At 42.3% G+C, this 22,441-nt stretch overlaps 1 protein-coding gene and 2 non-coding genes across 3 annotated transcripts; 2 read left to right on the top strand and 1 right to left on the bottom strand.

The window, feature by feature from the left end:
* Positions 1-6,594: 6,594 nt before the first annotated feature.
* LOC117130668 lies at positions 6,595-21,138 on the bottom strand. Its single transcript, XM_033283394.1, has 2 exons — positions 20,121-21,138; positions 6,595-7,849 (listed from the first exon to the last, which is right to left on the bottom strand). Exons 1-2 carry the CDS (start codon positions 21,091-21,093, stop codon positions 7,107-7,109), a joined length of 1,716 nt encoding a protein of 571 aa, XP_033139285.1. The 5' UTR covers positions 21,094-21,138; the 3' UTR covers positions 6,595-7,106.
* Positions 15,614-15,720, top strand: LOC117130670. Its single transcript, XR_004453979.1, has one exon. It is a non-coding gene; the product is annotated as a small nucleolar RNA R71 (small nucleolar RNA).
* Positions 21,139-21,181: 43 nt separating the features above from the next.
* Positions 21,182-21,288, top strand: LOC117130669. The gene has a single exon (XR_004453978.1). It is a non-coding gene; the product is annotated as a small nucleolar RNA R71 (small nucleolar RNA).
* The last annotated feature ends 1,153 nt before the right edge of the window (positions 21,289-22,441 follow it).

Raw genomic sequence — 22,441 nt, forward strand, 5'->3', positions numbered from 1 at the left:
ACTTGGTGAAGAAAGGGAATGTTCTCAGACTAAAGAAAGCTATCTATGGTCTGAAACAATCACCAAGGGCATGGTACCACAAGTTGAGCACAACTCTGAATGGAAGAGGCTTTAGGAAGTCAGAGCTTGATCATACTCTCTTCACACTCAACACACCTTCAGGTATTGTCGTTCTACTTGTATATGTAGATGACATCATTATAACAGGTAGTGATAAAGAAGAGATACAAGCTACCAAAGACTTTCTTAAATCTGTTTTTGAGATTAAAGACTTGGGAGAGATGAAATACTTCCTTGGAATTGAGATATGTAGATCCAAGGAAGGGTTGTTTCTATCCCAAAGAAAGTATACACTTGATCTGTTGAAAGATGCAGGTAAGCTTGATGGAAAGACGGCCAAGACTCCCTTGGAAGATGGATACAAGGTTCCACGTGAGGGGGAGACTGAAGACAGTCCACCATTCAAGGATGCAAAGCTTTATAGGAAGCTAGTGGGTAAGCTTATATACCTAACCATCACACGTCCTGATATTTGTTTTGCTGTGAACCAGGTAAGCCAGCATATGCAAGTTCCAAAAGAACATCATTGGGGAATGGTGAACCGGATCTTGATGTATCTCAATGGCTCAGCGGATCAAGGAGTGTGGATGGGGTGTAATGGGAGTACTGAAGTTGTAGGCTACTGTGATGCGGATTGGGCAGGAGATAGAGCAGATAGAAGATCCACAACTGGCTACTGCACATTCATTGGAGGGAACTTGGTAACTTGGAAGAGTAAGAAGCAGAAGGTGGTCTCATGCTCAAGTGCTGAAGCTGAATACCGAGCCATGCTGAAGCTGACTAACGAGCTTGTGTGGATCAAAGGGATACTGAAGCACTTGGAGATTACTCAATCCACTCCAATGACAATGCATTGCGACAACCAGGCTGCTATACACATTGCCACCAACTCAGTCTTCCATGAGAGAACCAAGCACATTGAGGTAGATTGTCACAAGGTGAGGCAGATGATACTTCTTGGAGTCATCTTACCATGTTACACAAGAAGTGAAGATCAGCTAGCAGATGTGTTCACAAAGGCAGCAAGGCAGAAGACAATTGAGTCCATTCATAGCCGGCTAGGACTCATTGATCTCACGAGAAGGAGCTAAGCCCCTTAGCTATGAGGTCTTCACTCTTTTTCCCTCATCAAAGTTTTGTCCCAATGGGTTTTCTTTGGTGAGGTTTTTAATGAGGAAGATCTCATGGCTGTCCAAGCTTAGACTTTCACAAAGCTAAGCTTGAGGGGGAGTGTTGAGATGAGGAGTTGATATGAAGACTTAGAGAATCTTGGGTAGAGAAAGAATGAGGTGAAGAAGCTGTGTGTAGAGTTTGGGAAAGCTTAGGTTGAGACAATACCGTACTGGCCGTACAATGGCCGTACCATCCGTACGAGTATGGATCAACCAAAGCTCATGTATAGGCAAGTTACCTTTGCGGGAGTGAAATGGTAAACTTGGGAGGAGTTAACTTGGGAGTTACTGATCCGGACGTTGGAGAAAGGATAAGGGACGCGGCTTGACAGGCTGGATGAGAGCTGTAAAGTGAAAGCAACCTTATCCTCCCCGGTCACACATGTGAAGCACCTGATTGGATCAATTTGAATTAGGCGCTCCTCTTCTCCTTGACTACACATGCTTTACTCACTTTAGTCTCATGTAACCCTAGGATCTTAAGACTATATAATGTAACCTCTCTCATTAATAAAAGATTAGACAGTTCTTGACACAAAAACACTCTCTTAGACTCAAAGACTCTCAATCATGATTCTACACTAAACTCTTAGCTAAACTCGTTCTAAATCACCTCTAAACTTCTCTAATCCCTTTCTTTTCTTATATCAAACTCAGATTCTCTAAAGTTCATACCAAGGCCCGACCTCAAGGTTTGTATACTCCTCTTCCCATTCCTGATGCTCCATGGATTGATATATCAATGGATTTTGTGCTTGGTTTGCCTAGGACTAGAAAGGGCAGAGATTCAATCTTTGTAGTTGTTGATAGGTTCTCAAAAATGGCACATTTCATTCCATGTCACAAAACTGATGATGCCTTAATGGTTGCTGAACTTTTCTTTAGAGAGGTTGTTCGTTTGCATGGCATGCCTAGATCAATAGTGTCTGATAGGGATACTAAATTTCTTAGTCATTTCTGGAGAACATTGTGGTCTAAACTTGGAACAAAGTTGAAATTCTCTACTACTTGTCATCCTCAAACTGATGGACAAACTGAAGTAGTTAACAGATCTTTGTCTGCTCTCTTGCGTGCTGTGATTAAAAAGAACATCAAAACTTGGGAAGATTGTATTCCTCATGTGGAGTTTGCTTATAACCATTCTGTGCATAGTGCTACAAAGTTCTCACCTTTTCAGATTGTTTATGGATTCAATCCTTTGACTCCTTTGGATCTCATGCCTTTACCATACAATGAGCAAACTAATCTTGATGGCAAGGCAAAAGCCGAGTTTGTTGTTTCATTGCATGAACAGGTAAAGAAGAACATTGAGAAGAGGACCAAGGAGTATGAAAAGCAAGCAAACAAGAAGAGACATGAGCTGTTGCTGGAACCAGGAGATCTTGTATGGATTCACTTGAGAAAGGAGAGGTTTCCTGAAGAAAGAAAGTCTAAACTGATGCCAAGGACAGATGGACCTTTCACTGTGCTTGAACAGATCAACAACAATGCTTACAAGATTGATCTTCAAGGTAAGTATTCTATAAGTTCTACTTTCAATGTTGCTGACTTGATCCCTTTTCGTGCAGATGATTTGGATTTGAGGACAAATCCTTTTAAAGGAGGAGGGGATGATGTGAGCTTGACTGAACCAGTAGCTGATCTTGCGCATGAAGAGCTGGAAGAGAGTGACAGTGAAGAGGAGCTGGATGAGACGAACACTACAATTGGATACAAGGAGCTGGATGGGAGTTCAATTGGATTTAACTCAGCACGAGACCCATTCTCTTTCTCCAATGGGCCAATAACCAGATCAAAGACAAGACAATTGAAGGAGGCAATTCTCGGATTGGTTTACACTAAACCAATCTCGACATCTGAAGAAAACCAAGTCAAAGAAGCCTTGAAGATATTCAATTGTTCAATCTTCAACACTACCTAGTTTTACTTTCGAAAACTACAAGTCCTTGGTGACTCTTTGCATTCCTTTCTTTCTACTTAAACTCTCTGCAAGATCTGAATAAAACGAATCACTTTTGTTATCAAAATTCTCTCTAAACTTGTGATTCCTTTGTTCAGTTTTTGGACATCGAATTTGGCTAGAAGAGTGATCTTCCTTAAGCCTTGATCTTGTTCACTAGTGGGGCTGCCTCTCACGGACTAAGATCATCCCAATCAGTGCCTGATCATTCCGCAGATCATCACTGAAACCATCTCTACCATCGATCACCAATCCCCTTTCTATCAACTCATCAATCGATCATCTTTCCATCAGTGTTAGTAACCTGATCCATCACCACCAAATCAATACCAGATCGACCCTCAAGAGCATCCTAGGGTTCTTCCTTGACCAGGAAGCTATTACAACTCCTATGAGATTTATTCAACTTCCTGGTGATTCTCCACCACTTTATGTATCCAAATCAAGCTTCTCACAAAGTGATTCATCCTGGTTTGATTGGAACGACGAAGAAGCTGTCCTATTCCCAAACTGGGAAACTGGAATCACCTGATTTGAAAGTGAGATAACTTCTTCATCCCAACTCCTATGAGATTTATTCAACTTCCTGGTGATTCTCCACCACTTTATGTATCCAAATTAAGCTTCTCACAAAGTGATTCATCCTGGTTTGATTGGAACGACGATGAAGCTGTGCTATTCCCAAACTGGGAAACTGGAATCACCTGATTTGAATGTGGGATAACTTCTTCTTGCCAACTCCTATGAGATTTATTCAACTTCCTGGTGATTCTCCACCACTTTATGTATCCAAATCAAGCTTCTCACAAAGTGATTCATCCTGGTTTGATTGGAACGACGATGAAGCTGTGCTATTCCCAAACTGGGAAACTGGAATCACCTGATTTGAAAGGGGAATAACTTCTTCATCCCAACTCCTATGAGATTTATTCAACTTCCTGGTTATTCTCCACCATTTTATGTATCAAAATCAAGCTTCTCACAAAGTGATTCATCCTGGTTTGATTGGAACGACGAAGAAGCTGTCCTATTCCCTAGCTAAAACATCTTAAAGTTGAGGATCAACTTTTTCTTATTCTCACAGAGACCAAATCTTACACTTTTTCTTTATGGGATCAGAATCAAGCTAAAACAATATGGGGGTTTTAAAGTTGAGGAATCGTAACAAGCAAGTAATAGATTGAATTAAAGTTTTCAGATGATTAAAAATGCTAGCCTAGGGTGGTTTGATCGGGTGTTAAACAAGTGTGAGCCAAACAATTATTCAAGTTTAATTAAGAGCAAGTCTAGAACTCGGATCACTCAAGTAGAACAGCCCACTGTCGTGGTACTGCTCCCTATGCTGATCGATCTTGATACCTAAACTCTCGTTTGGATCAAGATGCGACAACAAGCAATAGAGGTCAAGTCCGATATGTTCACAAAACACCCTAACATCTACTTTCGCTGGTTAGGGATGCAATGCTCATTCAAGTTATGTCTAGCAACCTATAACACTTTTGATGAATAGATTAAACCTAGAATCAGGCACTAAGTGGTTAACTTGATGCAAGCCTTAAGAACAACAATGAATGAAGACAATCGATTTATAACTTATTTATGTCAAGCTCACGGATCTAACACCCTAACACCCTAGACTAAGCAAGCTGACTACTCAGCCATGGAGCAAGAAAACACAGAGACAGAGATATAAAGCAACATGAAATATGACTGAAATAAAGTAATAGGGTTCAGGGGGTTCTTCTCTAAATCGAGAGAGATGGCCTTCTCCCTTTACAAAGTAGCAGAATCTCAAGTCTCCAACTCTAAGGTCTGGTTCTTTGTCTCCAAAACAGCGTAGAATGATAAAGAGAAACAGAAAATATGATATATCAAAGCCACAGGCGGCTGGGAGAGAAAATATGGATAATTAGGGCAAATCCCGTAATGATTGTAGTTTCCTTAAAAATCTCTGCCGCTGGAACACTCACTCGGAACAGTCATCAAGACTGTTCTGCGTGAAAATCACTAAATTGCACTGTTTTCTGCATCTTTTGTTCCAGCTGGTCCATCTCCCATCCAATGCAACTCCAGACCTGTAATGACTCCAAAAGGAATAGGAAGACTCGATAAAGACTTGAAAACCAATTTAAAAGCATATATACAAGATGTATAAAACACCATATATCAATTCCCCCAGACTTAGATCCTTGTTTGTCCTCAAACAATGTCAAGTATCAAGAACATGGAGAAAGGTTTGAAAGTGTGGGAACTCTCCTATTCTCAGCAACCATACTTTAACCACGAATCTCTGAACCATACAAGCAGTAAAACTAGGACAACACACCCTTACTGGAACCCCACTGACTGCTGTTCAAAAATCGGCTCCATACTCTTCATCTCAAACCTGAAAAAGCAACACTATCGAGACAGAACTCCCTACATTCATTTAAGAGTAGCGTGAGCTTCTCATCACAGGCATCATTCAGGGTAGACGGTCTAGGTGTAGAACAGGCTATTTAATGGTGGAGTTAAGAGTGTTTAGGGGCTACCATTTCATTGAAGAGGATGCAGGATATCACACAAAATGGCAAGAGAGGATAGATCCATTGATGTCCACAGCCTCTACTCGTTTTTGCTCTATCTGGTGCGATTGTTCTGATGACGGAACAGGCAACTGATTGTTCTGCTTTCCACTTTCCTCTACACACTCTTCAATACTTGGTACCAACTTCTTGCTCGACCTTTCCAGTGGCTCCATGTTTCTTTTCTTTCTTCCCCTTCTCCATCACATTAATCTCGTTTTTTTTTTTTTTTTTTTTTTTTTTTTTTTTTTTTTTTGATGATTGATATGGTGATGTGACGAAGAAGGAGGTAATACATGATCGTTATGAGTGCCACTGGTGGTTCTGATTTCGCGACCATTCTGGTTCTCCACCCCTGCTCTTGCGCAGTTCATTGGTTATGGAGCGGTTGCTCCCTTAATCTGCTTGTTCTCCTTTCTGACATAATTTCTGCAGCAGTAACGAGTAGGAGGCTGCGTTGATCCTTTCCTCTCCGACCTTTTTGCACATATCTGCACATATGACACTGAAAAACAAATGCATGAAGGTGGAATAAAGGCTAAGGTGCAGGGTGGGAACTAGCTAAAGATGAGCTAGCCACTCAGGATCAGCAAGATGGATAAAAAGGATAAGAAGTCCTGAGTGTGTTCTCGTTTCCCTGATCTAATGCCCATAACAAGAAGAATTTCAGTCAAGATTAGGTTCAAGTAAGGTGGAGTTAAGTCTACCCAGTGTAACCTGATCGGCTGAGAACTTCTGGAGAATCAAGTGAGATATGTCAGGGTGTTCCAGGTCCACATGTGTGTCTTTCGCCACTGCTAAGGTCACTGAATAAGATAACTAAAGCACGAGGTGGTCAGTGATCAACACAGAATAAGGTCCTAATTCCCACAAAGTTTTGACTGACTCAATAAAATCTGACTCAAATTGACCCAAAAGAAAAACAAAAGAAAGAAACGAGTTAGTAAACGACGAAAACCCTCCCCCAGACTTACTTCACAACGTCCCTGGTGTGAAAATAAATCAGAGAGAAGGAGAAAACAAGAATAAATATTTTTTTTGTTTTTTTTTGGGTCGAGATACTTACCTGAGTGGAGCAGGCGCTCCATGAAAATTCTGGGTGTTCTATCGTCAGATGATCGCCTGGAACAACCGCTCTTTTCAGGGGGTAGGTTGTTCCGTTTCTGCAACCCAGAATTTTTGAAGTATCTCGAATTTTTTTTTTTTTTTTTTGCTTTTTGACCTGAAACTCAATAAACTAAAACGAAAAATGAGTAAACAAAAACAACACCAAGTTATATTTACACTTACCAGTGGTTGCCTCCCACCAAGCGCTTGGTTTAAGTCTCTAGCTTGACTTGGTGACTGGGATCAGTCGGGTTGAGCAGGAGGGCCTGTTCGAAAACAAGCTCCACAATCAGACATGTTCAGCTTCAAAACCCTGCTCAACAACCCTTTCACAGCAGCTTCCCCTTTCTCTTTCAGCTCATGTGTGAGAATAGCTCTGACTTTAGAGAACGGTTTAGAGGTACCCTTGCACTTTACCTCATACTCAATGGAGTTCTCATCACACTTGAGAGGTATCAAAGTCACTGTAGGATCTCCTTTGACCCTTTTCTTCTGGACTTTCTGTTTCACCCTTGAGTTCCCTCTGAATTTAGTAGGATCAGTGCTAGGATCTTCATCAAAGAACAGTCTGCTCTCACCCTTATCACCATGCTCCTTCTCTGGAACAAGCTTCAACTTTTCTACATCAAACACTGAGATGCGAGAGGCGTGTGATGAGGAAGATCTGGTGGGTACAGCCTTGTAGAAAACTTTCTTGTTGATGTTGGAGAAGCAGACTCTCTTGTTGGGCATATCGATGGTTGCTCCAACAGTAGCCATGAATGTCCTTCCAAATATCAAAGGCATCTCATGATCTTTGTTCATCTCAACAACCTGAAACTCAGCAGGAACAATGCATTCCCCTACTTGAACATGAAGGCTGCGGATGGTTCCATATGGGACTGCTCTGGAAGAGTTTGCAAAAGTCAGGGTCAACTGAGAACGCTCAACATCAGCAATACCCAAATCGTCTACAATAGCCTTTGAGATGAGATTCACACAAGAACCAGAGTCACAAAGTGATGAACTCCTAGGATGCGTCTCTGGATGGATCGGGATAGATCCTTGCATAAACGAGTCAAGGACTCAAGTTTATCAAGGTTTGTGGATTGATTGGTGACACAAGAGGCTGCGGAAAGGCTCCTTGATACTCCTAGGCTATAGATCGGATATGACACACCAAACTAAGGCCCTTAACACTGGATATTACACACCAGTAGACTGGATATTACACACCAGACACTTCAACAACTCGCAAAGCAAGAGAGAAGACACCAAAAAGGTTTTAAACAAAAGATAACTTAGATTAGAATGAGGGTTTGTGATACACTTAAATAGAGAGATCCTTGTACATGCACAAGGTCTCGAAAACATAAGAAAACATAAAGGAGAAGGCTCCACACGGTTTCAAAGTAATAACATAACACTTAGAGTAAAACATAATATAAGATAGTTGATGAAGTCGGTCCAAGGTGCCTTAGGCCGAGTTGCATCCAAGATACATCAACTAGGAATGTGTAAGTGAACTTGATACCTCATTAAAAACCTTGATTAGAAAATCCATTGGGACAAAACTAATCAAGGGAAAAAGAGTATACCAAGCCACTTGCCTAGATGATGATCAGCTTGATGATAAGATCACCTGAATGGTGATGAGTGTGTCTTGGTGGCTCAAGCTTCTACCAAGACAGTCTTCTTGCTCCTTAGAGATCTTCAGTATGTTTCCAACAGCTTCCTTGAGTCTTCTTGTCATTGCACGAGTTATGGGACCTGTGGGAATGGCTAGGACATCTTCTTCTTCAGCTAGTGTATCTTCAGTCTCTCCTTCTCCATCTTTATCAACTAGCTGGTCCATGATCATATCATCCCCTCCCACTTGAAAAGGATTTGTCCTCAAATCTGGCTCATCTGCAATAAAAGGAATCAAGTCAGTAACATTGAAGCTATTACTCACATCATACTTACCTCGCAAATCCAGCTTGTAGGCATTGTCGCTGATCTTCCTTATGACCTCAAAAGGTCCATCAATCCGCGGCATTAGCTTGGACTTCCTTTCATTTGGAAACCTCTCTTTCCTTAGGTGAATCCAGACCTGATCACCCACTTCAAAGACCATCTCACGCCTTCCTTTGTTGGCATGCTTAACATACTGTTTGGTTTTCGCCTCAATGTTGAGCCTAGCCTGCTCGTGGAGTTGCTTCACCATCTCTGCCTTCTTTTTGCCATCAAAGCTGACCCTTTCACACTCAGGTAAAGGGATTAAATCCAAAGGAGAGTTGGGATTGAACCCATAAACAATTTCAAAAGGAGAAAACTTAGAAGTAGAATGCACAGCATGATTGTATGCAAATTCACAATGAGGCAAATAGTCTTCCCATGATTTCAAGTTTTTCTTTATGAATGTACGCAAGAGTGTTCCAAGAGTCCTATTAACTACTTCAGTTTGTCCATCAGTTTGTGGATGACAAGTAGTAGAAAACAAGAGTTTAGTACCTAGTTTAGACCAAAGAGTCTTCCAAAAATAACTAAGAAACTTAGTATCTCTATCAGAAACAATAGTCTTAGGCATGCCATGTATACGCACAATCTCTTTAAAGAACAAGTTAGCAATATGCAATGCATCATCAGTTTTGTGACAAGCTATGAAATGTGCCATCTTTGTGAACCTATCCACAACTACAAAGATAGAATCCTTTCCAGTCCTAGTTCTAGGCAATCCAACAATGAAATCCATAGATATGTCATTCCAAGGATGATAAGGTATAGGGAGAGGAGTATACAAACCGTGAGACTGAACCTTAGATTTAGCTTGCTTGCAAGTTGCACATCTCTCACATAGTTTCTCCACATCTCTTTTCATCCGAGGCCAAAAGAAGTGATCCTGCAAAGTTTTAAGAGTCTTTGCAACACCAAAGTGACCCATGAGACTTCCTCCATGAGATTCCCTAACAAACAAGTCTCTCAAAGAACAGTTAGGCACACACAATCGATTATCATAGAAAAGAAAACCATCATGTCTAAAGTAGTGTCCTACAGCCAATTTCTCACAAGAGTTGTAAGCCTCTCTAAAATCAGGATCATTCTCATACATTCCTTTAATCTGCTCAAATCCTAATAGCTTAGCATCAAGAGTGTTCAAGAGAACATACCTTCTGGATAGTGCATCAGCAACTATGTTTTCCTTACCTTGTTTATACTTGATGACATAAGGAAATGTCTCAATGAACTCAACCCACCTTGCGTGTCTCTTGCTGAGCTTGTTCTGTCCTTTGAGGTATTTGAGAGACTCATGATCTGTGTGTATGACGAATTCTTTAGGCCAGAGATAGTGCTGCCAAGTCTGCAAGGCTCTCACCAAGGCATACAGCTCTTTATCATAAGTTGCATAGTTGAGGGTAGCTCCTCCAAGCTTCTCACTGAAGTATGCAATGGGTCTCTTCTCCTGCATCAATACAGCACCAATACCAATTCCTGAGGCATCACATTCTATTTCAAAAGTTTTATGAAAGTCAGGAAGTATAAGAAGAGGGGCATGAGTAAGCTTCTCTTTAAGGCATTGGAAAGCAAGTTCTTGTGCTTCTCCCCACTTGAATCCACTTCTTTCTTGATTACTTCGGTCAAGGGAGATGCAATGGTGCTGAAGTCTTTCACAAAGCGCCTATAGAAGCCAGCAAGTCCATGGAAGCTTCTTACTTCACTCACGGTTTTAGGAATTGGCCATTCTTGTATAGCCCTTACTTTCTCCGGATCAACTTTAACCCCATCTGCACCCACAATAAAACCTAAAAAGACCAAGTTATCTGTGCAGAATGTACATTTCTTAAGATTAGCATAAAGTTTTTCTTTCCTCAACACATCAAGAACAGTCTTAAGATGGTCTATATGCTCTTCTAGACTCTGACTGTAGATTAGGATATCATCAAAGTAAACTACCACAAACAAACCTATAAAGGACCTAAGCACATGGTTCATCAATCTCATGAAAGTACTAGGTGCATTAGTCAATCCAAAGGGCATAACTAACCACTCATATAACCCATGCTTAGTCTTAAAGGCAGTTTTCCACTCATCTCCTTCTTTCATCCTAATCTGATGATATCCACTCTTTAGATCTATCTTAGAAAAGATGCATGAACCATGTAATTCATCAAGCATATCATCTAATCTAGGAATAGGATGGCGATACTTCACTGTTATATTGTTGATTGCTCTACAATCAACACACATGCGCCAGCTTCCATCTTTCTTGGGCACAAGCAGTACTGGAACAGCACAAGGGCTCATGCTCTCTCGGATATGCCCTTTCTCCATCAGTTCCTCTACTTGTCTTTGTAGTTCTTTGGTCTCAACCGGATTGGTTCTGTATGCTGGCCTGTTGGGAAGTGTAGAACCAGGCACAAAGTCAATTTGGTGTTCAATCCCTCGCACTGGTGGTAGTCCTTTGGGACTATCTTCTGGAAAAACATCTTGATATTCCTGCAAAAGAGACACAAGTTCACTCGGATACTCCGGTGCAATATCAGTAGTAGTCAAGAGTGATTCCTTATAGATAAACAAAAGAATAGGAAGGTTAGAGCAGAGAGATCTTTTAACATCACCAGACTTGGCATAGAAGTTTAGTTGCTTTGTTGATTCAGCGGGTAGATCAATCTCTTTCTTCTTTTGTAGTTGGAGCTGATCAACCTGAACTTCCTTAGGAGTCATAGGCACAAGAACTGTCTTTCTCCCTTTAAACTCAAAGGTGTGCTTGTTGGCATACCCATCATGTATCACACGTCTATCTGATTGCCACGGCCTTCCAAGGAGAATGTGTCCAGCTTCCATAGGCAGTACATCACAAAGAATCTCATCTTCATATTTACCAATGGATAAGGGAACCACAACCTGAGTAGAGACTCTCATCTCGCCCTCTTCATTGAGCCATTGGAGCCTATATGGTTTAGGATGCTTCTGGACCCTCAAACCCAACTTTTTAACCATAGTCTCACTCGCAACGTTGACACAACTGCCTCCATCCACAATAAGACTACAGACCTTTCCTTGTACTAGACATCTAGTATAGAAGAGATTCTCTCTTTGCTCCATCTCTTCGGTCTTGCTTTGAAGACTCAAGGTTCTTCTAGCAACTAGCAACCTTCCAGCGACCGGGTTGGCAACATACTCCTCTTCTGAACTGTGATCTTCTTCGGCCTCTGTCTCCTCATCAGTAGATTCATATTCTCCATTGTCATGAAGGATCATCACACGTTTGTTGGTGCATTCATTAGCGTAGTGTCCTCTTCCTTGGCACTTAAAACACTTAACATCTCTTGATCTTGTAGTAGAGGCTTCAGCTTTCCCTTTATCCTTGCTGAGGGAACTAGTAGGTTTTTCCTCATCCTTTTGATATGACTTGCTCTCTTTCTGGTGACTTGGCTTATCTTCTTTAGCACCTTGATATCTAGTTCCATAGTTGCCTCGGGAGTGACCTTTTCTCTTTACTTGTTGTTCCACTAGAATGGCTTTGTGTAGCATCTCCTCCATCTCCAAGTAGTGTTGCATCTCCACACTGTCTTGTATCTCACGGTTGAGTCCTCCAAGAAACCGTGCCATAGTAGCTTCTCTATCCTCAGATATGCAAGCTCTTAACATCAACAACTCCATCTCCTGATAGTATTCTTCGACTGTCCGTGAGCCTTGCGTGAGTTTTCTTAGCTTCTGATGGAGATCCCGGTGGTAATGGCTAGGCACAAATCTCTTGCGCATGAGAGCCTTCATTTCTGCCCAAGTCTCAACAGGAAATTCCCCATTGCGCCTTCTATTGGTGACTAGTTGATCCCACCAACTCAAAGCATAATCATAGAACTCAGTAACAGCAATTTGAATCTTCTTAGCTTCTGAATAACGCCGACAATTGAAGACTAGATCAATCTTCTTCTCCCATTCTAGATAAGCATCAGGATCGGCTTTGCCATGGAAAGGAGGTATCTTGATCTTAACTCCAGCAAGCTCATCTCTTTGATACCTACGCCCTTCATGGTCACGTCTAGATCTTCTACTGCTGTGTCTAGAGGAAGAGCTATGTCTAGAAGCCGAGCTGTGCCGTGCCCTATCTCTTTCATAAAAGTTATCAGTTTCTTGTGAACCAGCATGCTCTTGTCGTTCACGTCCATTCCTCCTAGGTGCTTGCTGATGATCAGTCGTTTGGTCTTGTCTACCAGGGGCTCTCTGATCGTATCTCTCATCCAGCAACTTTACCAAGTCTTCCATTACTTGTTTGGTGATAGCTTCTTGTAGGAGTTTGTTTCTTCTCATATACGTTGCATCATCTTCTTCAGTTCCCATTGTTTTCTGTTACACACAAAAGACTGAAACAAGTAAGTAGTTCCACGGGCAATTTGATTTATGATTCGAGATTCAATGAAAGAAACAATCGGAAACAATCAAACAAATCTCAAGCGACGCGGCAAATCAATACCGTGATCAACAAGTAAGGAATTCAAATCGATTTTATTGACACAATCAACTCAGATTTATCAGAAAAGGATTCGAGATTCAACAGGTGATGATTTGAGATTAAACAAAACTTGATCTACGGTTCTAGTAACAGATCGAATCACACGAACACAAGGAACTTTCGGATCAAGCAACCTAGTAACGTAATCGACAAGAATGTGAAAAGTTTTATTCAAAACTTGATCAGAATCCTCAGATCTATCAATATTGAACCATGAAACAATAGATCTATCAATCCTATCAATGATACTAATCAGATCGAGTGAGAAACAACACGCAAATCCCAAATGATCAAAGATATAAAACGATAAAGAGTAGATCTTATGAACAAACAAAAGAGAAATCGAAACTCCCCTTCCAGAGTGCTCTGATACCACTTGATGAACTCCTAGGATGCGTCTCTGGATGGATCGGGATAGATCCTTGCATAAACGAGTCAAGGACTCAAGTTTATCAAGGTTTGTGGATTGATTGGTGACACAAGAGGCTGCGGAAAGGCTCCTTGATACTCCTAGGCTATAGATCGGATATGACACACCAAACTAAGGCCCTTAACACTGGATATTACACACCAGTAGACTGGATATTACACACCAGACACTTCAACAACTCGCAAAGCAAGAGAGAAGACACCAAAAAGGTTTTAAACAAAAGATAACTTAGATTAGAATGAGGATTTGTGATACACTTAAATAGAGAGATCCTTGTACATGCACAAGGTCTCGAAAACATAAGAAAACATAAAGGAGAAGGCTCCACACGGTTTCAAAGTAATAACATAACACTTAGAGTAAAACATAATATAAGATAGTTGATGAAGTCGGTCCAAGGTGCCTTAGGCCGAGTTGCATCCAAGATACATCAACTAGGAATGTGTAAGTGAACTTGATACCTCATTAAAAACCTTGATTAGAAAACCCATTGGGACAAAACTAATCAAGGGAAAAAGAGTATACCAAGCCACTTGCCTAGATGATGATCAGCTTGATGATAAGATCACCTGAATGGTGATGAGTGTGTCTTGGTGGCTCAAGCTTCTACCAAGACAGTCTTCTTGCTCCTTAGAGATCTTCAGTATGTTTCCAACAGCTTCCTTGAGTCTTCTTGTCATTGCACGAGTTATGGGACCTGTGGGAATGGCTAGGACATCTTCTTCTTCAGCTAGTGTATCTTCAGTCTCTCCTTCTCCATCTTTATCAACTAGCTGGTCCATGATCATATCACTAAGAGCGTCTTTGAAGGTTGTTCCTGCGATGGAACATGGGAAAACAAACTTTCCAGGATCATCAACCTTAGGCAATACCTTCAGTGCTGGCGTATTCAGTGCTCTGGTATAGAGGACCTTGATCTCCTCTTGAGTCTCTCTACAGTGTTTAAAGAACTGGAGCAATGGACGAATCTGCAGAGCATCTTCGAATGCAAGTTCTTTAGGAAGCCTTCTCACCATCTTGTTAAAACCTATCAGCTGCTCTTCACTAATGGGATCCTTCAGATGTCTAGGTGGAATTGGATAGGGAACCTTGGGAACATAGACTCGAGATGGTGGAGTCTCAGCAGGTTCGCTAGGAGCAGTCACTCCAGAGCTAGCAGACTGCTCTGCTCTCTCTTCTGCGCCTGGAGCAGTCTCAGCGAACGGCTGCTCTATTGCATTACAGTGCTCAGTCCTAGGATTTTTATCAGTTCTTCCAGGGAGCGTCTCTTGTTGCCTCTTGACACTCTCAGCTGTTTGAGCAAGCTGAACATCGATCTTTCTCATATGGATCGCAAGATTGTCATACTTGTTATTCAGCTCAGTGAACATGTTGCCCATCCTGGTGTCAATTTCTGTGGTTACCTGATTCAACACCTTGGCCTGAACCTGCTGACCCTGCAACAGTTGTTGCATCATCATACCCAGACCCTTCAGCTCATCTGGTTGACTGTTCTCGGTAGCTGGAACAACATGCGGATTGCTCTGCGGTTGTCGTTGGTTCTGGTTCTGAATATGCCCGGCTGTAGGTTGCTCCATGCTGAAGACGTGTCCTTGGTTGTTTTTCAGTAGCTGATCAACCTTGGCAGCTAGCTCATCTATTTTCTGGGCGTCAGAACTGTTTCCTTTCTTGGAGCAATCACTCTCCTCTTTCTTATTAGCTGAGCTAGCAGCCATGTTCTCAATCAGCTTAAACGCTCCAGCAGTGGTTTGAGTCATGAAGTCTCCATTGCTCGCAGAGTTTAGAGCACCTTGGTATTTCCAGTCCACTCCATCATAGAAAATGTCCAGGATATAATCATCATCAAACCCATGGTGAGGACATTCTCTGCGATAGTCATTGAAGCGCTCCCATGCGTCGCAGAAAAGCTCATCAGTGAGCTGTCTGAAGGAGGTGATCTTGTTCCTCAATGCAGCTGTTCACGCCTTAGAGTAGAAATGGCTGAGGAACGCTGATCGGACCTGTTCCCATGAAGTGAGAGAGCCGGTAGGGAGAGAGTTCAACCACCGTGCAGCTTTTCCATCAAGAGAGAATGGGAATAACATGCACGTGATGTAGTCTGGTGGAACACCATTCACGCGAGTGAAACTGCAGACATTTTCGAAGCTCTCAATATGCTCCATTGGAATTTCTGTAGAGAGACCAGAGAACACCTTTCTCTGTACAAGACCGATCAAAGCAGGCTTGATCTCGAAGTCCTGCCTGGTGCAGAGTGGAGGAACAATGGCAGAGCGCGTAGTAGGGATGTTACGGGGGAGGTTTCTCTGCCCGATTGGAACAGTCTGCGCCTGTTGTTCCTGTTGCGCGAGAGCAGCCTGTTCAGCAGCATCCTGCTGAGCTTGGATGGTCTGCTGCATTTGTTGCATCTGCTGCTGCATGAGTGCCATAGCCGCAGCGAGATCATCCTGATTGGCGTGATCACCCATAGTGGTGTCAGTTTGCCTTGGCTGTTGACGATTTGTTCTTTCTAACCTTGCTAGCTCCTGGTTGGTAAATGTAACTAACTCTCCTTGTGCGTTTCTCCGAGTATGTCTACTGGTCATGCACCTGGAACATTAGCTGCAACAAAAAGGATAAGGCAAGTTAGAGGTCTTAGACTAAATAAATAACCGAAAAATAAAGGTAAAAAAATGGTTCCCGGCAACGGCGCCAATTTGATATTACGTGTATACGCACACCAAATAACCTAATGTGCACACTACCACAATCGAATGGTATGTCGATGTAGCACTTTAGGATCGAATCCACAGAGACCAAATCTTACACTTTATCTTTATGGGATCAGAATCAAGCTAAAACAATATGGGGGTTTTAAAGTTGAGGAATCGTAACAAGCAAGTAATAGATTGAATTAAAGTTTTCAGATGATTAAAAATGCTAGCCTAGGGTGGTTTGATCGGGTGTTAAACAAGTGTGAGCCAAACAATTATTCAAGTTTAATTAAGAGCAAGTCTAGAACTCGGATCACTCAAGTAGAACAGCCCACTGTCGTGGTACTGCTCCCTATGCTGATCGATCTTGATACCTAAACTCTCGTTTGGATCAAGATGCGACAACAAGCAATAGAGGTCAAGTCCGATATGTTCACAAAACACCCTAACATCTACTTTCGCTGGTTAGGGATGCAATGCTCATTCAAGTTATGTCTAGCAACCTATAACACTTTTGATGAATAGATTAAACCTAGAATCAGGCACTAAGTGGTTAACTTGATGCAAGCCTTAAGAACAACAATGAATGAAGACAATCGATTTATAACTTATTTATGTCAAGCTCACGGATCTAACACCCTAACACCCTAGACTAAGCAAGCTGACTACTCAGCCATGGAGCAAGAAAACACAGAGACAGAGATATAAAGCAACATGAAATATGACTGAAATAAAGTAATAGGGTTCAGGGGGTTCTTCTCTAAATCGAGAGAGATGGCCTTCTCCCTTTACAAAGTAGCAGAATCTCAAGTCTCCAACTCTAAGGTCTGGTTCTTTGTCTCCAAAACAGCGTAGAATGATAAAGAGAAACAGAAAATATGATATATCAAAGCCACAGGCGGCTGGGAGAGAAAATATGGATAATTAGGGCAAATCCCGTAATGATTGTAGTTTCCTTAAAAATCTCTGCCGCTGGAACACTCACTCGGAACAGTCATCAAGACTGTTCTGCGTGAAAATCACTAAATTGCACTGTTTTCTGCATCTTTTGTTCCAGCTGGTCCATCTCCCATCCAATGCAACTCCAGACCTGTAATGACTCCAAAAGGAATAGGAAGACTCGATAAAGACTTGAAAACCAATTTAAAAGCATATATACAAGATGTATAAAACACCATATATCAATTCCCCCAGACTTAGATCCTTGTTTGTCCTCAAACAATGTCAAGTATCAAGAACAGGGAGAAAGGTTTGAAAGTGTGGGAACTCTCCTATTCTCAGCAACCATACTTTAACCACGAATCTCTGAACCATACAAGCAGTAAAACTAGGACAACACACCCTTACTGGAACCCCACTGACTGCTGTTCAAAAATCGGCTCCATACTCTTCATCTCAAACCTGAAAAAGCAACACTATCGAGACAGAACTCCCTACATTCATTTAAGAGTAGCGTGAGCTTCTCATCACAGGCATCATTCAGGGTAGACGGTCTAGGTGTGGAACAGGCTATTTAATGGTGGAGTTAAGAGTGTTTAGGGGCTACCATTTCATTGAAGAGGATGCAGGATATCACACAAAATGGCAAGAGAGGATAGATCCATTGATGTCCACAGCCTCTACTCGTTTTTGCTCTATCTGGTGCGATTGTTCTGATGACGGAACAGGCAACTGATTGTTCTGCTTTCCACTTTCCTCTACACACTCTTCAATACTTGGTACCAACTTCTTGCTCGACCTTTCCAGTGGCTCCATGTTTCTTTTCTTTCTTCCCCTTCTCCATCACATTAATCTCGTTTTTTTTTTTTTTTTTTTTTTTTTTTTTTTTTTTTGATGATTGATATGGTGATGTGACGAAGAAGGAGGTAATACATGATCGTTCTGAGTGCCACTGGTGGTTCTGATTTCGCGACCATTCTGGTTCTCCACCCCTGCTCTTGCGCAGTTCATTGGTTATGGAGCGGTTGCTCCCTTAATCTGCTTGTTCTCCTTTCTGACATAATTTCTGCAGCAGTAACGAGTAGGAGGCTGCGTTGATCCTTTCCTCTCCGACCTTTTTGCACATATCTGCACATATGACACTGAAAAACAAATGCATGAAGGTGGAATAAAGGCTAAGGTGCAGGGTGGGAACTAGCTAAAGATGAGCTAGCCACTCAGGATCAGCAAGATGGATAAAAAGGATAAGAAGTCCTGAGTGTGTTCTCGTTTCCTTGATCTAATGCCCATAACAAGAAGAATTTCAGTCAAGATTAGGTTCAAGTAAGGTGGAGTTAAGTCTACCCAGTGTAACCTGATCGGCTGAGAACTTCTGGAGAATCAAGTGAGATATGTCAGGGTGTTCCAGGTCCACATGTGTGTCTTTCGCAACTGCTAAGGTCACTGAATAAGATAACTAAAGCACGATGTGGTCAGTGATCAACACAGAATAAGGTCCTAATTCCCACAAAGTTTTGACTCACTCAATAAAATCTGACTCAAATTGACCCAAAAGAAAAACAAAAGAAAGAAACGAGTTAGTAAACGACGAAAACCCTCCCCCAGACTTACTTCACAACGTCCCTGGTGTGAAAATAAATCAGAGAGAAGGAGAAAACAAGAATAAATATTTTTTTTTTTTTGGGTCGGGATACTTACCTGAGTGGAGCAGGCGCTCCATGAAAATTCTGGGTGTTCTATCGTCAGATGATCGCCTGGAACAACCGCTCTTTTCAGGGGGTAGGTTGTTCCGTTTCTGCAACCCAGAATTTTTGAAGTATCTCGAATTTTTTTTTTTTTTTGCTTTTTGACCTGAAACTCAATAAACTAAAACGAAAAATGAGTAAACAAAAACAACACCAAGTTATATTTACACTTACCAGTGGGTTGCCTCCCACCAAGCGCTTGGTTTAAGTCTCTAGCTTGACTTGGTGACTGGGATCAGTCGGGTTGAGCAGGAGGGCCTGTTCGAAAACAAGCTCCACAATCAGACATGTTCAGCTTCAAAACCCTGCTCAACAACCCTTTCACAGCAGCTTCCCCTTTCTCTTTCAGCTCATGTGTGAGAATAGCTCTGACTTTAGAGAACGGTTTAGAGGTACCCTTGCACTTTACCTCATACTCAATGGAGTTCTCATCACACTTGAGAGGTATCAAAGTCACTGTAGGATCTCCTTTGACCCTTTTCTTCTGGACTTTCTGTTTCACCCTTGAGTTCCCTCTGAATTTAGTAGGATCAGTGCTAGGATCTTCATCAAAGAACAGTCTGCTCTCACCCTTATCACCATGCTCCTTCTCTGGAACAACCTTCAGCTTTTCTACATCAAACACTGAGATGCGAGAGGCGTGTGATGAGGAAGATCTGGTGGGTACAGCCTTGTAGAAAACTTTCTTGTTGATGTTGGAGAAGCAGACTCTCTTGTTGGGCATATCGATGGTTGCTCCAACAGTAGCCATGAATGTCCTTCCAAATATCAAAGGCATCTCATGATCTTTGTTCATCTCAACAACCTGAAACTCAGCAGGAACAATGCATTCCCCTACTTGAACATGAAGGCTGCGGATGGTTCCATATGGGACTGCTCTGGAAGAGTTTGCAAAGGTCAGGGTCAACTGAGAACGCTCAACATCAGCAATACCCAAATCGTCTACAATAGCCTTTGAGATGAGATTCACACAAGAACCAGAGTCACAAAGAGCGTCTTTGAAGGTTGTTCCTGCGATGGAACATGGGAAAACAAACTTTCCAGGATCATCAACCTTAGGCAATACCTTCAGTGCTGGCGTATTCAGTGCTCTGGTATAGAGGACCTTGATCTCCTCTTGAGTCTCTCTACAGTGTTTAAAGAACTGGAGCAATGGACGAATCTGCAGAGCATCTTCGAATGCAAGTTCTTTAGGAAGCCTTCTCACCATCTTGTTAAAACCTATCAGCTGCTCTTCACTAATGGGATCCTTCAGATGTCTAGGTGGAATTGGATAGGGAACCTTGGGAACATAGACTCGAGATGGTGGAGTCTCAGCAGGTTCGCTAGGAGCAGTCACTCCAGAGCTAGCAGACTGCTCTGCTCTCTCTTCTGCGCCTGGAGCAGTCTCAGCGAACGGCTGCTCTATTGCATTACAGTGCTCAGTCCTAGGATTTTTATCAGTTCTTCCAGGGAGCGTCTCTTGTTGCCTCTTGACACTCTCAGCTGTTTGAGCAAGCTGAACATCGATCTTTCTCATATGGATCGCAAGATTGTCATACTTGTTATTCAGCTCAGTGAACATGTTGCCCATCCTGGTGTCAATTTCTGTGGTTACCTGATTCAACACCTTGGCCTGAACCTGCTGACCCTGCAACAGTTGTTGCATCATCATACCCAGACCCTTCAGCTCATCTGGTTGACTGTTCTCGGTAGCTGGAACAACATGCGGATTGCTCTGCGGTTGTCGTTGGTTCTGGTTCTGAATATGCCCGGCTGTAGGTTGCTCCATGCTGAAGACGTGTCCTTGGTTGTTTTTCAGTAGCTGATCAACCTTGGCAGCTAGCTCATCTATTTTCTGGGCGTCAGAACTGTTTCCTTTCTTGGAGCAATCACTCTCCTCTTTCTTATTAGCTGAGCTAGCAGCCATGTTCTCAATCAGCTTAAACGCTCCAGCAGTGGTTTGAGTCATGAAGTCTCCATTGCTCGCAGAGTTTAGAGCACCTTGGTATTTCCAGTCCACTCCATCATAGAAAATGTCCAGGATATAATCATCATCAAATCCATGGTGAGGACATTCTCTGCGATAGTCATTGAAGCGCTCCCATGCGTCGCAGAAAAGCTCATCAGTGAGCTGTCTGAAGGAGGTGATCTTGTTCCTCAATGCAGCTGTTCTCGCCTTAGAGTAGAAATGGCTGAGGAACGCTGATCGGACCTGTTCCCATGAAGTGAGAGAGCCGGTAGGGAGAGAGTTCAACCACCGTGCAGCTTTTCCATCAAGAGAGAATGGGAATAACATGCACGTGATGTAGTCTGGTGGAACACCATTCACGCGAGTGAAACTGCAGACTTTTTCGAAGCTCTCAATATGCTCCATTGGAATTTCTGTAGAGAGACCAGAGAACACCTTTCTCTGTACAAGACCGATCAAAGCAGGCTTGATCTCGAAGTCCTGCCTGGTGCAGAGTGGAGGAACAATGGCAGAGCGCGTAGTAGGGATGTTACGGGGAGGTTTCTCTGCCCGATTGGAACAGTCTGCGCCTGTTGTTCCTGCTGCGCGAGAGCAGCCTGTTCAGCAGCATCCTGCTGAGCTTGGATGGTCTGCTGCATTTGTTGCATCTGCTGCTGCATGAGTGCCATAGCCGCAGCGAGATCATCCTGATTGGCGTGATCACCCATAGTGGTGTCAGTTTGCCTTGGCTGTTGACGATTTGTTCTTTCTAACCTTGCTAGCTCCTGGTTGGTAAATGTAACTAACTCTCCTTGTGCGTTTCTCCGAGTATGTCTACTGGTCATGCACCTGGAACATTAGCTGCAACAAAAAGGATAAGGCAAGTTAGAGGTCTTAGACTAAATAAATAACCGAAAAATAAAGGTAAAAAAATGGTCCCCGGCAACGGCGCCAATTTGATATTACGTGTATACGCACACCAAATAACCTAATGTGCACACTACCACAATCGAATGGTATGTCGATGTAGCACTTTAGGATCGAATCCACAGAGACCAAATCTTACACTTTATCTTTATGGGATCAAATCAAGCTAAAACAATATGGGGGTTTTAAAGTTGAGGAATCGTAACAAGCAAGTAATAGATTGAATTAAAGTTTTCAGATGATTAAAAATGCTAGCCTAGGGTGGTTTGATCGGGTGTTAAACAAGTGTGAGCCAAACAATTATTCAAGTTTAATTAAGAGCAAGTCTAGAACTCGGATCACTCAAGTAGAACAGCCCACTGTCGTGGTACTGCTCCCTATGCTGATCGATCTTGATACCTAAACTCTCGTTTGGATCAAGATGCGACAACAAGCAATAGAG

The sequence above is a fragment of the Brassica rapa genome, unplaced genomic scaffold, assembly GCF_000309985.2.
Source record: "Brassica rapa cultivar Chiifu-401-42 unplaced genomic scaffold, CAAS_Brap_v3.01 Scaffold0631, whole genome shotgun sequence".
Classification (NCBI taxonomy): domain Eukaryota; kingdom Viridiplantae; phylum Streptophyta; class Magnoliopsida; order Brassicales; family Brassicaceae; genus Brassica; species Brassica rapa.

Coding starts and splice junctions, on each gene's coding strand:
- LOC117130668 (XM_033283394.1), bottom strand. CDS start 21,093: ATGACTCAAACCACTGCTGGAGCGTTTAAGCTGATTGAGAACATGGCT. Junction 7,850..20,120: donor AGACGCTCTTTGTGACTCTG/GTTCTTGTGTGA, acceptor TTTGTGACTCTG/GTTCTTGTGTGAATCTCATC.